The following is a 14,326-nucleotide window of genomic DNA, read 5'->3' on the forward strand; positions in this document are numbered from 1 at the left end:
GGAGGTCCTCAATGCCGGACATGAAATCAAAGCCATGTCAGGAGACATATCCTGTGCTTTTGACATGGTCTGATACCATGCCCTGCTCACCAAACTCCCTTCCTATGGTATCCAAGGCCATCTCCATTCATGGCTCGCAGACTTCCACCTGTCGCAGTCAACGTGTGGCCCTAAATGGAGTTCTTTCATCCCCTCTTCCTGTCCAGGCTGGAGTTCCTCAAGGCAGTGTTCTGGGCCCTGTTCTTTTTCTGGTTTTCATCAATGATCTCTCCGACTCTCTGGAAAATCCTCTTTATCTCTTTGCTGATAACCACCTTCGGCCATACCATCTGTCATCCTTCATACCGGAAAGCAGCAGCTTCTTCACTCACTGCAAATCTGGGTAGAATCACAAACTGTTCTAACACATGGAACATGTCTTTCAATGCAGACAAATCTCACACTCTCATTCTGTCTCTCTGAAAGGACAGTTTGGACCCCCCCCCCCCCATGCACTTTCTCAGCAATCCTCTGGAAGAAGTCCTCTCTTTCAAGCTTCTGGGTCTCACTATCTGCCATGACCTTTCCTGGGAAAGTCACATTTCCAACCTGGCCTCCAAAGCCAGTCGCCGACTGGGAATCCTCCATCGTGCAAAGTCCTTCCTTGGCCCACCTGAGCTCCTGACCACATGCAAAGCTTTCATCCACAACCTGATGGAGTCCTGCTCTCCCCACTAGGCTGGTGCTCCTGCCTCTCACCTTTCTCGGCTTCACGCCGTGGAAACCAAGGCATTTCGATCATTGGCATGTTCTGCGATGTGGCTCAGTTGTTGGGCCTCTCACTCTCTCACCACAGACAGATTGGTGGTGTTTCTTTCTTCTACCATCTCTTCTCCGGTCTCGCCCCCCTTGCTGTGTCTGCGATTTGTCCCCACCATATTTCCACAGGGCGTTCAAGGTCCGCCAACAACCCCATTCTCGAAAAACTACCAAAATCACGAATCACTGCTCACCTTCACTCTTTCATTCCTCTTTTTTCCCCGCCTTTGGAATACACTCCCTCACTCTGTTCAATCCCATGCTTCCCTCCAGGCCTTCAAAACAGCTCTTCACCACCACCTCTTATCGTCCCCCATCCAAATCTTCAATCCTTTCTTTCCCCGTTAATCCACCCCAAACCCACCTCCTTCAAATTCCCTGCTTTCCTTCCTGAAAGTCCCTGTAATGTCCATCTTGTATTCCCGAGTTCCCCGCCCCATTCCTCTCCCTTCCACAGATCTCCTCATGTCTGTTCCCCATTGTTTTGTCCTTCCCTCTCCCACCCCTCTTGTCTCATGCCCCCCTTGTTGTGTGTTAGCTCTCATACGAGCCTTGACAAGGTAAACAAACAAACAAGCAGTCATAGACTGGTACTTCCGAAATCGTCAACTTGACCTCTGACCTTGTCTAATAAAAGCTGTCTCTAGAGAAGGTAGCGACGCAAACCAGAAGTTTCTATGATGATTATGTCCCAAACCATTAAAAATCGAATGTTTGACCTCACTGTGACCTTGACCTTTGACCGATTTTGACCAAAATCTAATCAGCGCTAGCCATCACCCTCCTGAATCACGTGGTGTAATTTGACATTGGTAGCTTCTTCCGTTCTCGAGTTATCGTGCCTACAAACAAACACACACACACACACACACACACACACACACACACACACACACACACACACACACACACACACACACAAACAAACAAACAGATGACGGAAGTCATCAATATACTTACGAATTCTTTAGATTTCGTAAGTAAAAACTATTTTAATCTCCTCCGAAAGCAAAGGAGGGCATTGTTGTAAACAGTGGTCAGATCAGATTATATTGGTGATCATTACACTTTAATGGCCTCAAAATAATGACGCAGCAGCATGTTTGCTGGTTCATCTTTTTCCTTCTTGTGTCTTCTTTTTGTCTTGGAAATAGAGAAAAAGAAGGGTTTGGGTGGATTCCAGACCATAATCCAATCTTCTCTTGATTTACACTTTATTTTAATGACGTCACAAAATAATCTCCACCGGAGTACCAGACCATTTTTCCCATTGTTTAAAAAAAAAAAAAATTTCATTTGGTTCCCTGCACACGTTGCTGTCGAGCTGCATGTTCCAAAAGTGAGCCACACACTCAGCACTGCATGGCTTAATAGAAAGTTACCTTTTAAGGTGTGTCAGATAAATATTGGATGAGGATGAGTCTTGTTTTTTTTGTTTGTTTTGTTTTTTTTTTAAAGGAGGTAATTGCACTATACTCACTCAGGTCTTTGTAAATGGAGGATATGACAGGCAAAACTCTTGCAATATACTTAATTTGTGTATTATACAAATCTCATTCCACATGTAAATCTCCTTGACTTGCTGCATCACAGTACTTGAATGTGGTGTTTTCAGGAAATAGTCAGAGCAATGTGGGTGGTGTGATGTGAATGCTTTTCCTTTTTTTTAAAGAAATGCCAATGTTTACATCAGGCCACTTCAGAGCCAAACACAAATTGTGGATTGACACATGTAGCCCAGACCATGTGTGATGGGCTTGTTGCCCGCTCATTGGTCATTTGTGAGTCACCTTGGGTTGTTTGCTTTAAATTCTTTGGAAATGTGAGTGGTATGCGACTTGTTCAGTTTTCAGAATATTGCATTCTATGTCCTTCATACAGCAGCTATCGGCAGGATTTAAACCTGCAGTATAACCTCTGCAATAGCAGTAAAGTGTTCTTTGCACAATACTACTTTTGCTTTCATTTAAAAAAAAATAACGTTTTCCTAACAATTGTGTAATGCATGAACTTTTTGAATGAACTTGTGACGTCAAAGTCCCTCTCCACATTTCTTCTTGCAGACTTGGTGGAACAGTGATGACATGACTACTGACCTCTGGAAAAGATGTAACCTACATTCTCTAACTAAAGAATGGAGCTGTCAAAATGACATGATCCAGGGAGAGGGTAAGTTTCATCTCTGTCTTGGAGAATGTTATCATTCAGTTTTTTGTTTTTTTTCAATCACCTTTCAAATTTTTGTTCCAATCACAACCAACCTTTGTGTGTCTGACGCATGTGATCTCGGCACATTTCTCATCTCATGGCGTACAGCCATCATGAGAAATGAGATGATTGTTTACAGCCATCAGCGTACAGCCTTAACAGTTTTCATCTGCGTTTCTTTCGTTGCACCCCAAGTACTAAATGGTATGATAAAATACCTGACGCAATAATTCTAGACAAGTGCAAGACGTTAAACACTCACACCATTCCTGGAATAGAGGCATATGAAATGGGCAGGACATGCCCACTGCATGGAGGTTGGGCAACTTTTAGATGCTCCACATTGACCAGGACATCCTAATTTCGATTCAAGGGTGTGCTGAAAAGCGATAGCGACAGTTTGACTGATCCATGTATTTGGGAGGATGTAGCTGACAATCACTATCAATTGAGGTGTGCCCTGTACCAAGCCACTTTACGATCAAACCAGAAATTAACTCAGGATAAGATAGCTAATATAACTGTGAGAAACAACCCAAAGACTGACAGTGAACAAACAAATTTGCAAACACCGTGGCAGAATCTGCAGGCCAAAGAATCGACCATTCTCGCCATGCAATGAAATGCTACCCTCACCAGTGATTAATCATCCTTTGTGGATGGAAATTGCCAATGATACAACAATACCTCCTTGAGCAGGCCAATCAAGTCTCACGGAATATATAGATATTTTTTATTAGATGTTCGATACAGTAAATCCATAATAGTAGTGTTGCTGATTTAAGATTGAATGTGATTCAGAAAGATCTGAAAAACAACAGCAATGACTAACTTGCGTGGCAATTGAGTAAAATGCACAATTTCTGAGTTATTGTGTCTTGCGTTGCAGCTGATTGGTTCCAAAGTGTGCAGGCACTGATGATTCTTGCTGTCATCTTTGCTTGCATCTCCCTCATCTTGTTTATTGTTCAGCTCTACACGTTGCAGAAGGGTGGCCGTTTTCTCATCACTGGTGTGATGCACCTGCTTGCCTGTGAGTGAAACTCAACCACCACAGCCTTTTCTACTCATCCTTTCTCACCGCATTTGTTCAAAGAAACAGTTCATTCAATTTGTTGAGAGGGTGTCGTTCCCAGTCATTGGTCACAGGTGTATATAGTGCACCAAGATTGAATTACAAATTTTGCCCACTGGTTGCATCATTACTGTGTCACAACTGTGCTCCAGATATCTGTTAGGTTAGAATGGAGCCTACAGATGTTAGAACACCACACAGATTGGGACACCAGAAGAGCTGATACTGAAGCAGAAGACAGTGAAGAGGTGCTCAGAGCAGAGATAGGATGGGGGGGGCAAGATGGGAGGGGTAAGGAGAGGTGATAACAGGTGAGGGGTTCGGAGGAGGTATATTTGAGGAGGTGTGGTGAATTTGCACTGAAGTTGGAAAAAAAAAAAGAACATGCATTGCAAACTGGGATTAAAATATTTTTAAAGTCAGAGATGCGATTAAAGACATTACTTGAGGGATGCAACAGAGGCGAATGAAGAGAACAGAGAAAAGAAATGTCATAACAATGGGACGTTTTAGACACGGGATGAAGGAAAGGTCGAATTGAAAAGTCTTTTGAAGAAGAAAAGAAGAGAAGTGAATTATGATACAACACAGAGAACCACACATGTGAAAGAGGAAGATGAAACATTTTAAGAGTCTGTTTTTTATTGATTTATATTTTTTAATTTGATAAAGATTAGTTAAAGGAAAGGTTGAAGAAAAAAATTGTGAAGGTGTATTGTGAATGTGGATCAGCTAAAGTAGAAGGAAGTTTGTAAATTTAAAATTGTTTTTTATTTTCCATCATTGTTTGTGGGCTCACTTTCAGCACTAAAAACAAATCTGTGGTTTTGCTTTTGAATTTCTTACTCCTTGGTTTTTTTTTTCGGGGGTTGGGGCGAGAGAAAGGAAGGGGAACAAATTTACCCGTGCGAAGAATGCTTTCACCTGAGCGTTGCCCAGGTAAAAAAGGAAATTGTAATACCTTCTGCCACCATCACAAGGTGGTGGTACACATTTACACAGATAATTTATTCCCCCTTCGTGCCCTCCACACCCACACACAAGGCTACGGCCACATAACCTATTTTAATCCTTTCACAAAGTTGTATTTGCACCCTGCATTTGGAGTTTGTAACTTAAAAGATGTGGCCGAGCATAAGGAACAGAGAGACAGAGACACACAGAGACTTTTTGAATTTTATGTCCTTTTATTATAAAAGTATAAAAATCATTTTACAATGCAGATTTGAACAAAAACAAACAATTGTTAAGGCACAATTTGCATGAGATTCATGAAAACCATCAAAAACGTGAAAATCAAGTCTGTCATTTCTTAAGTACAGGTACTCAAGCTGGGTCCGATAAACAATGAAGGTTCAAAAGTCGATAGTATTGTTGCAACTTCACATGCAAATGTAAACATCATTTTCAATGCACTTACACAAGACACTACCATTGCACCTCTGTTTCTAAGTCTTCAAACACAGGAAGACTACCCATGTTTATATGACATACATGTTCCAGCTTCATACATGCAGACACCATCTCTTTGAAACAAAAAAGTGCATTTTCATCTTTCCCATTCACAAATCTGGCTTTTCTGGTCTTATAAATTGCAAGCTTTGCAATTCCAAGTAAGAAATTCAAAAGCAACACCACAGATTTGTTTTTAGTGTTGAAAGCGAGCCCATCAATAAAGATTGGAAAATAAAAAACAATTTTAAATTGACAAAAATACGGCTCGGATCCAGAAACAGAGATGATAATGTCTTGCACTCGATAAAAACATGACACAAATTGTCCATGTTTTTACAAAAGGGATATAAATTAGACATAGAAGGGTTAAAACTCTGGAGTAAAACCTGTGTGGTCAGGGCCTGATGGACCAGTCTCCAATTTAGGTCTCCCGTGCGACCAAAAGTCAGAGAACGATACATCACCTTCCAATTTGGAGTGAGGAAAGCTCCTGCATGTAAAGTCTCTTTCCACTGGTTTCTTTAGGGTGCTGTACAGCCCGGTAAACACACTTCTATACAAATTCCATATATATATATATATATATATATATATATATATATATATATATATATATATATATTTTGTCCATGACGTGAAACACACCAGACTCGTCACTGTTTGAAGATAACATGCTATGGTGTTTTTGGGCAGTGATTGAAAGTTCAGGAAAACTTAGGCGAAAATCCACGTCTTCATTTACTCCATTCCGCGCAGTATTTAAATGTAGAAAAGTCTGGGTTACTATTCTCATGACCTTTCCCACTATTCTAATTGAATGCAATCCAATTTTTTTAGAAATCGAGCTAGCAAGCAACCATCACTTCAAGGAAGGCTCCATAAGATCTCGCACTTTATTTACTCCTCTATTTGTAAAGTATTCAATGAATCATCTACTGGTAGATATTCCAGCAAATAATGAATTTTGGAAGAGTGGCTCATGCACAAACTTCCTGGCATCATAAGAGATCTCAAGCCGCTGAACTCCGAGAGCTTCCCAAGCATTCAGAAGAGATTGATGAAAAGCAGGGAGCCGAGCTCCATCAACCAGCTTCAGGTTCATGAGGAAAAATTCCCGGTCTTAGTCCATTCCACCTGTTTGCCGAAGCAAGGTATTAGTGAGAGGACACCAGGACACTGCTTCACCATATAGTAGATGTTTTATTGTCAGTCGAAAATCCATGATTCGACTGGGAGCGTGCACCAAGTTTTGGCCACCAGAATTTTGTGGCTTGCACAACACATCTGGCTTGAGCCAGTGGTGGCCTTCCCAGAAAAAAATCAATTGGACCCTTCTGAATGCTTGGAATCACAGCTTGAGGAAGCTGGAGTGCAATGACCTTGTGCCAGACGGTTGGAAGTATCAGGTTATTTATGATTGTTACCCGTGCCTGAAGTGACAACTGGAGCATTCCTTTCCACCTTGAAAGTTTCTGCTTAATGTTATCTCGGAACCCATCTATATATTAATACTGAAGGACCAATTTTGTGCTCCTCCTAGCGGTCACATCACGTTTTTCTTGGTACTGTGACCTGGACTGAAAGAAACTTCGTACCTGTAAGAGTGCATCGCACATAGTGGCAATAGTCAACCTTCAACTCTGAAGCAGAATAAACACTTTTCGTTGAGACGGGGGCGAGGAGTGAAGAAGCGGGGACGGGGGATGAAGAGAAGGGGGCAGGGAGAGAAGAGGCGGGGGGCAAGGGAAGCAAATTTTTGGGCAGGGGTAAGCAAATTGAAAGCGGGAGACGGGGGGAATGGGGTGGGGGCTGGGGTGAAATAGGTGGGGTTGAGTGTGAGGGGGTGGACAGGGGGCAGGGCCCGGGGGCAAGTGGGGCGGGGAATCAAGAAACGGGGGCGGGGAGTGAAGAGGCAGGGGTGTGGCCAGAGTAATTAATTTTTTTGGGTGGGTAAGCAAATTGAAGGCAGGGGGGGGAATGGGGCAGGGGCGGGGGATGAGTAGGCGGGGGAAAGCACGCCCTGTCCAGTCCATGTCCCTCGATTGTGGGTGAGATGGTGAGGGTGGTTGAATGAACGGAATCCGTCTGTGACGGAGTTTCGGCTCGTCCAAACTAATCATCTTATTCTCTTTGCTGATGACTCCACCCTCTGCCATACCATCTGTCATCCCTCAGCACGGCAAGCTGCAGCTTCTTCGCTCTCTGTAGATCTGGATAAAATCACAAACTGGTCCAACATGTGGAACATGCCTTTCAATCCGGACAAATCTCACACAGTCACTATGTCTCTCCGAAAGGACCGTTTGGAACCCCCCCACACACCCCCATCTACTTTCTCAACAATCCTCTGGAAGAAGTCCTTTCTTTCAAGCTTCTGGGTCTCACTATCTGCCATGATCTTTCCTGGGAAAGCCACATTTCAAACCTCGCCTCCAAAGCCAGTCGCCGACTGGGAATCCTCCGTCATGCAAAGTCCTTCCTCGGCCCACCTGAGCTCTTGATCACATACAAAGCTTTCATCCACAGCTTGATGGAGTACTGCTCTCCTCTCTGGGCTGGTGCTCCTGCCTCTCACCTTTCTCGGCTTCACGCAGTGGAAACCAAGGCATTTAGGATCATTGGCATCTCCTGCGATGAGGCTGAGTCGTTGGGCCTCTCACTCTCTCACCACAGGCAGGTCAGTGGCCTTTGTCTTCTACCATCTCCTCTCCGGTCTCGCACCCCTTGCTGTGTCTGTGATTTGTCCCCACCATATTTCCGCAGGGCGCTCAAGGTCTGCCAGCAACCCCCTTCTGGTAAAACTACTAAAATCATGAATCACTGCTCACCTTCACTCTTTCATTCCTCTTTTTCCCCACCTTTGAAATAAACTCCCTCACTCTGTTCAATCCCATTCTTCCCTCCAGGCCTTCAAAACCGCTGTTCACCACCACCTCTTATCATCCCCCATCAAAATCCTCGATTTTTTTTCTACCCCCGTTAATCCACCCCAAACCCACCTCCTTCAAATTCCCTGCTTTCCTTCCTGAAAGTCCATGTAATGTCCATGTTGTATTCCCCATGTTCCCCGCCCCATCCCTCTCCCTTCCACAGATCTCCTAATGTCTATGTTCCCCACTATTTTGTCCTTACCACTCCCGCCCCTCTTGTCTCCTGCCCCCCCCCCCCCCCCATTGCTGTGCGTTGTGTGTTAGCTCTCATACGATCCTCGACTAGGTATACAAAAAAAAATATTTTACATGTCGCCCGTCGTTTCCAAATGGGATCCCTAAGTATTTAAACCCATCCGTTTTCCATTACAATCCTGGAAGAGTCAGGAGAAGTGCACTTGAAAACTGGCGAGGAGAGGGTATCTGGGTTTAGCCAAACAGCTACACTCTTGTTCCAATTTACTCTTGCTGATTTGGCAAGACAATGGGAAAGCTCAAAAACATCTTTCTGGTTTTTAACCACAACACACAGGTCATCTGCATAAGCTGAAGTAACAATTTTAGAATTGTTTGACAAGGATAACCCAGATACGGAAGTACAAAGGAGAGCCAGTTGGGGTTCCACAGAAAGTGTGTTCAACATGCCTGACAGTAAACAACCCTGACGGATACCACGCTGAAAAGGGAAAGGATGACACAAACTATTATTTACTTTTAACAGGCATGATGTATTTCTGTCCAAAGGTTTTATGCAAGATATGATTTTTTCCCCCCAAAACCTGCTCGAGTAAGAACTGCAAATAAGAAGGAATGATCCACACTGTCAAAAGCTTTTTCCTGATCTAGGAGTAACAACCCAAAAACCATGAGGCATGGTTTGACCAATGGTAATTAATTAAGTCTGTAACCAAAAAAATACTGTCAGAGATGGATCGTTCAGGTATGCAATACATTTGGTCATTTCCAATCAGGAGAGAGATGACATTTTTTCGATGCATTGCAAGCACTTTTGACACTATCTTATAATCAGTGTTTAGCAATGACACAGGCCACCAGTTTGTAATCTGCTGCAAATCCCCTTTCTTTGGGAGGAGACACAAAACTGCTCTCCTGCAGCTCAGGGGCAATTCACGCTGATCTAGGCTCTCAAGCAGGGTCTCCATTAGAGCAGGACCCAGAATATTCCAAAGAGCTTTGTAAAATTCAGCAGGGAGTCCGGGGGCTTTGCCGTCCTCAAGTTGTTTTAATGCCACATTCGAGTTGCTGTTGCTGCTCTTGAGAAAGAGATGGGAGAAGTTCATTCATCTAATTTATAATCGTTTTGTCCACAGTTCTCGAAGTAAACAGATTTGAGTAGAAATCCTGCATTGAGTATTTAATGTCACTCTGGCAAGTCAGAAACACCATCAGAAGAACATCGACTGTGAATCTGCCGAGAGGTCTTGACGGCCTTCTGAAGGTTGAAGAATTCCTTCTTTGGAGTTGAATTCTGCTCATCCGAAGGTGAACCATTGCTCCAGCCACACGCCCCTTGACTAGTTCAGCCAGTTGGGTCTTTTTTTTCCCCCATCAACTGCTGGTAGTGATCACTTCCACTGGATGTTCCAGCTTCTTGTTCATATTTAAGTACATCTGATTTTACAGCACTTATCAACCCAGATGCATTACTGGTGGCATGTGAACAATATTGTTGGCAGAAAAACCGAATTTGTTGAATATTAAGATGGAAAATCTTTTGCTTTTCTAATGTTTCCCATACCTGTCTGAAGGCATTTTTTAAAATGTACATCTTGTAACAATTTAACATTGAAAGTCCAGTGAACACTCTTGCAGCAATGAAAGGGTGACATACATTCCATTATAATCATATGGTGATCAGAAAAGCCAGATGGACGAATGCATGTTCTCTGAACCAGATTCACCATGACCTGGTTTACATACAATCTGTCCAGTCGGCCCATGGTTATCTGGTTCTTTGAACGGCACACCCATGTATATTGACAGGTGTTTGGATTTTGCAAACGCTAAACATCCCGAAATTATTTTTTTTTTTTACAAGTTTTGCCAAATACCTTGCACTGGGTGGATGGGGCTCAGGAGTATTCCTGTCCAGTCGGGGGTTGAGTGTGCAGTTATAATCTCCCCCCATACAAATCAGATTAGTCAAGTCAACAGTGTTTAAAACACTAACTTTGGAAGGAATAGAATCCTTTCAGTACTGTCGCTGGGGCAATACACATGAATAATACAAATCGTTTGATTATTGCAAATAAATTCCACTTCAATCAAGAAGCTCTTACAAACCACCCAACAAGAAATCTCCAAGGGTTGGATTCTCAGGTGCATGACCATTGCCACACCTTACTTATCATTCTCAAAAGCACTGGAGAAAAAGTGGCAACCTTTAAAAATCCTGCACCACTCATCCTCACACGATTGGTTGGTGTCTCTTGGAGCATGAAAATATCCATTTTTTTCCTTTCTCAAACACCTGTAACACCTTGAGGCGATGTACACAGCTGCGGCCTCCATTTATGTTGAGGGATGCTACCTTCATTTACTTTTCTTAATTACTACTACTATTACTACTCTTGGAGTTCTTTTCCGGCCTTAGTGGCACACTTCCTCAACCGCTGGAATTGAGGTTCTGAGATCCTGACTTGCTGATGAATCATATTTCTCGCAGTTTTTTCGAAAGGCGTGGAGATTCGGGGGGAAAAAAAATCTCGAATTCTAACATACCTTTTCCTGAAGGTTTCATTTAAGCATTTAATAATTTCATCTTCTCTAACTACGGTGTCTCCATCATTATCCTCTTGGGAACAACACCCACAAACTGACAGGGTAGAAGAGGTTTCATCGAAGTCAGCCTCATCGTCTCTGTCATTCTCTTCCTGATCCACACTTATTTCTAAGGCATAAATCTCTATAGAATTTGAACCATCGACATTGTTTTCACTCCCTTTTAGCTGCCCGCTGTCACATGCAGCTTCCTTCTTACCATCCCTTCCATTTTGTTCCACGAGGGCAGGATTACAGGTTTCTTCTGAGGGGCTCTTCAACTTATCTGCTTTGTCATCGCAACCACATACCTCTGCACACACCTCAGTGACAATTCCATTCTTGTCAATAGAGAGACCATGGTTATCGAAATACCCACTTGAAGCCTCCTGAGAAGCACAAGTATTCTCAATGCCCATAAGCACACTCAGAAACTTCAAGCAATTCAGCAAGTGGTGAAAATGAATTGCACAGAGTTATAATCTGTTCCAGTTCAATTTCTAGTCCCAAAGAGGGATTCTCTACGTGAGATGCATCTTGCAAGGTCGGCACATTTGACACGAGTATCTTATTTTGTGCTGTACTTGCATCATTGATGACCGGACCTGAACATTTTTGCCTTTTTTTACGAGACACTGTTACGAATCCACCCATGTCATCAGTACAGTCTTGGACAATGGAGGTAGAGGGACCAACCACTTTTGATACAATAGTTGGTAGAGAGGAGGGGTCTACTGTTTGCCACTCAACAAATGGTGGTGGGGAGGGTTCTCCCTTTCACATACCTCATTATGTGGGGAGGGGGGATCTGCAATCTCCTATTCTCTATTTTCTGATGGTCTCATCAAAACGGAACAGGAGTTGTTCACGTGACCATACGCTCCACAATAGCACGTCATGACGTCCATGGAGGCATACATTTTATACACATGACCGTTAATTTTTGCATGCAAAACTACGTTTAGCTTTTGCACATTTTTGGGCAACATCATGTGAACTACCTTTTTGAAAGTCATCACTTGCTTAAATTGTCCACTTCCTAAGTGTATCAGCACCTTCGTGATTTTTGAAACGATCGTACCGAACTTGCTCAATTGAGCACACAAGTCATTATTTCTAATAAAAGGTGGAGCATTAGACACATTAACCTTAACCGCAGGTGTGTCTAATGGGGAAACGCAGAGAAACAGGTTGGGGTGCATGAGAATGCCTTGCTCCACAACAGAGGTTACCATGTGCACCTCGGAAACGAACACAACGACCTTTGTCATGTATTCATGTATGAGATCAACCGGAAGTGCGGTCATCGTGAGGTGGGAACATGGCGGCATGAGGAGGCTGGCCTCATGAATGGTTCTGAGGTTTCTGTATGTGGAGCACAATAAAAGATTGATGGTGCATTCAAACTGCTTTCCCTGCCTGATACATTCCAACCTTCTTCTTCATATGAGAGGCTGCATGGATATTATGTGAGCCAATGATTTTTACAATTGCCAGAAGCACGTCCTCAATAGTTACCTCCCTTGGAGGATCGCAAACGAGTCCATGCTTACGAGTAAGTGACTCCTTCATGCTGTGATTCAAACGATCGTTTGCCATAGCTCAAGTAATTTCAACAAAAGAAAAAAAGTTTAAAGTCAACAAAAGAAACCTACCACAAGCAATGCTAGCAAGTGGAGGAAAAATAAAATAATATGGGCGAAGTCCAAGAATCGTTTAAAGCAGCCAAAGACCGTTGGCTAAAGTAGCAAACACGGCAGATGGAACACAGGCCTCAAAACCGGGAGGTTCTGAAAAAGCACCCGAATAACACCGACCATGTGCCATGTGCGCTCTCTTTCCCTCTCTCTGTTCTCGATGCAGAAGGAAAATATGGGGGAAACATACACAAGGACAGCAATGGGCACGAGGGTGAAAGGGGAGAGGAAAGGCACAACAAAGCAGAGCAACTCACAACTCGACACGAGCAGCCACCATTTCACCTAATGCAGCACTCCGACGGCCAGCAGGGGGCGAGAGACAGAGACACACAGATATATAAAGGTCCAAGTGGTCTAAAGCTATAAATCATCAAGGGTCTAATCTGTCTGAAGGCTATAAGGGGTCTGAATGGCATTCAGGTCTGAGGGTTCTCAAGGGACTCAAGCAGTGTAAAGGTCTCAAGGTTCTAGGGGTCAAAAGGGTATAAAAGGTCGAAAGGGTGAAGGGATCTAAAGGTATCTAAAGTGTTTGATTGGTCTTAAAGGTAAAAGACATATTAGGGGTCTTAAAGGGTCTTTTGTGTCTTATGGGTCTTTTGAGTCCTCAGGGTGCTTGGGGTATTGTGGATTCTTTGGGTCCTGGGGAACTTTTTGGAGCTTTTAAGTCCTGGTGAACTTTTTGGGAGTTTGGGTCTTGGGGAACTTTTGGGACTTTTGTGTCCTTGGGGTCTTTTGTGTCCTCAGAGTCTTTAGGGGTCTTCAGAAAACCTCAGAAGGGTTTTCAAAGGTCGAACGGGCTCAGCAGTTTGAAGGGTCGAAAAGTGCATTCCAATAGTCCGTAATTAATCGACGTACGCATGTGAAGTCAGGGTGCAATTGATGTTCCAACAGAACATAATTAATAGACATGTAGTCACATGGCTTCATGGACGGACTGACCGTGTTTTTCGTTTGTCCTTCAAAACTTCAAAACATGTATATTTATTTGTGATTGTGCAGGAAGAGAAATGTCAATAAGTAACATTGTTGCCATAGGAAATTTGTAATTTGTAATACCCTCTGCCACCACCACCAGGTGGCACTACATGTGTACACATTGACAGAAAATTTACACCCCCCCCACCCCGTGGAGTAGTGTAAAGGTCACCGCCATTGGACTCTGGAGCAGTGTAAATGCGTTCTCTGGAGCGATGAATCGCGCTTCACAATCTGGCACTCCGACGGATGAATCTGGGTTTGGCGGATGCCAGGAGAACACTACCTTCCCGAATGCATAGTGCAAACTGTAAAGTTTGGTGGAGGAGGAATAATGGTCTGGGGCTGTTTTTCATGGTTCGGGCTTGGCCTCTTAGTTCTCGTGAAGGGAAATCTTAATGCTA

At 43.4% G+C, this 14,326-nt stretch overlaps 1 protein-coding gene across 1 annotated transcript in view; it reads left to right on the top strand.

The window, feature by feature from the left end:
• Window positions 1-14,326, top strand: part of LOC147031306 (peripheral myelin protein 22-like) — a 62,610-nt gene that overhangs the window by 43,681 nt on the left and 4,603 nt on the right. Inside the window, exons 3-4 of the mRNA XM_085861460.1 lie at window positions 2,862-2,967; window positions 3,896-4,039. Coding sequence (XP_085717586.1) covers window positions 2,862-2,967; window positions 3,896-4,039 — 250 coding nt within the window. The remainder of the gene's footprint in view (window positions 1-2,861; window positions 2,968-3,895; window positions 4,040-14,326) is intronic.

Source organism: Eptatretus burgeri, chromosome 2 (assembly GCF_056783735.1).
Source record: "Eptatretus burgeri isolate ZD-2024b chromosome 2, Ebu_testis_v1, whole genome shotgun sequence".
NCBI classification, from domain to species: Eukaryota; Metazoa; Chordata; class Myxini; order Myxiniformes; family Myxinidae; genus Eptatretus; species Eptatretus burgeri.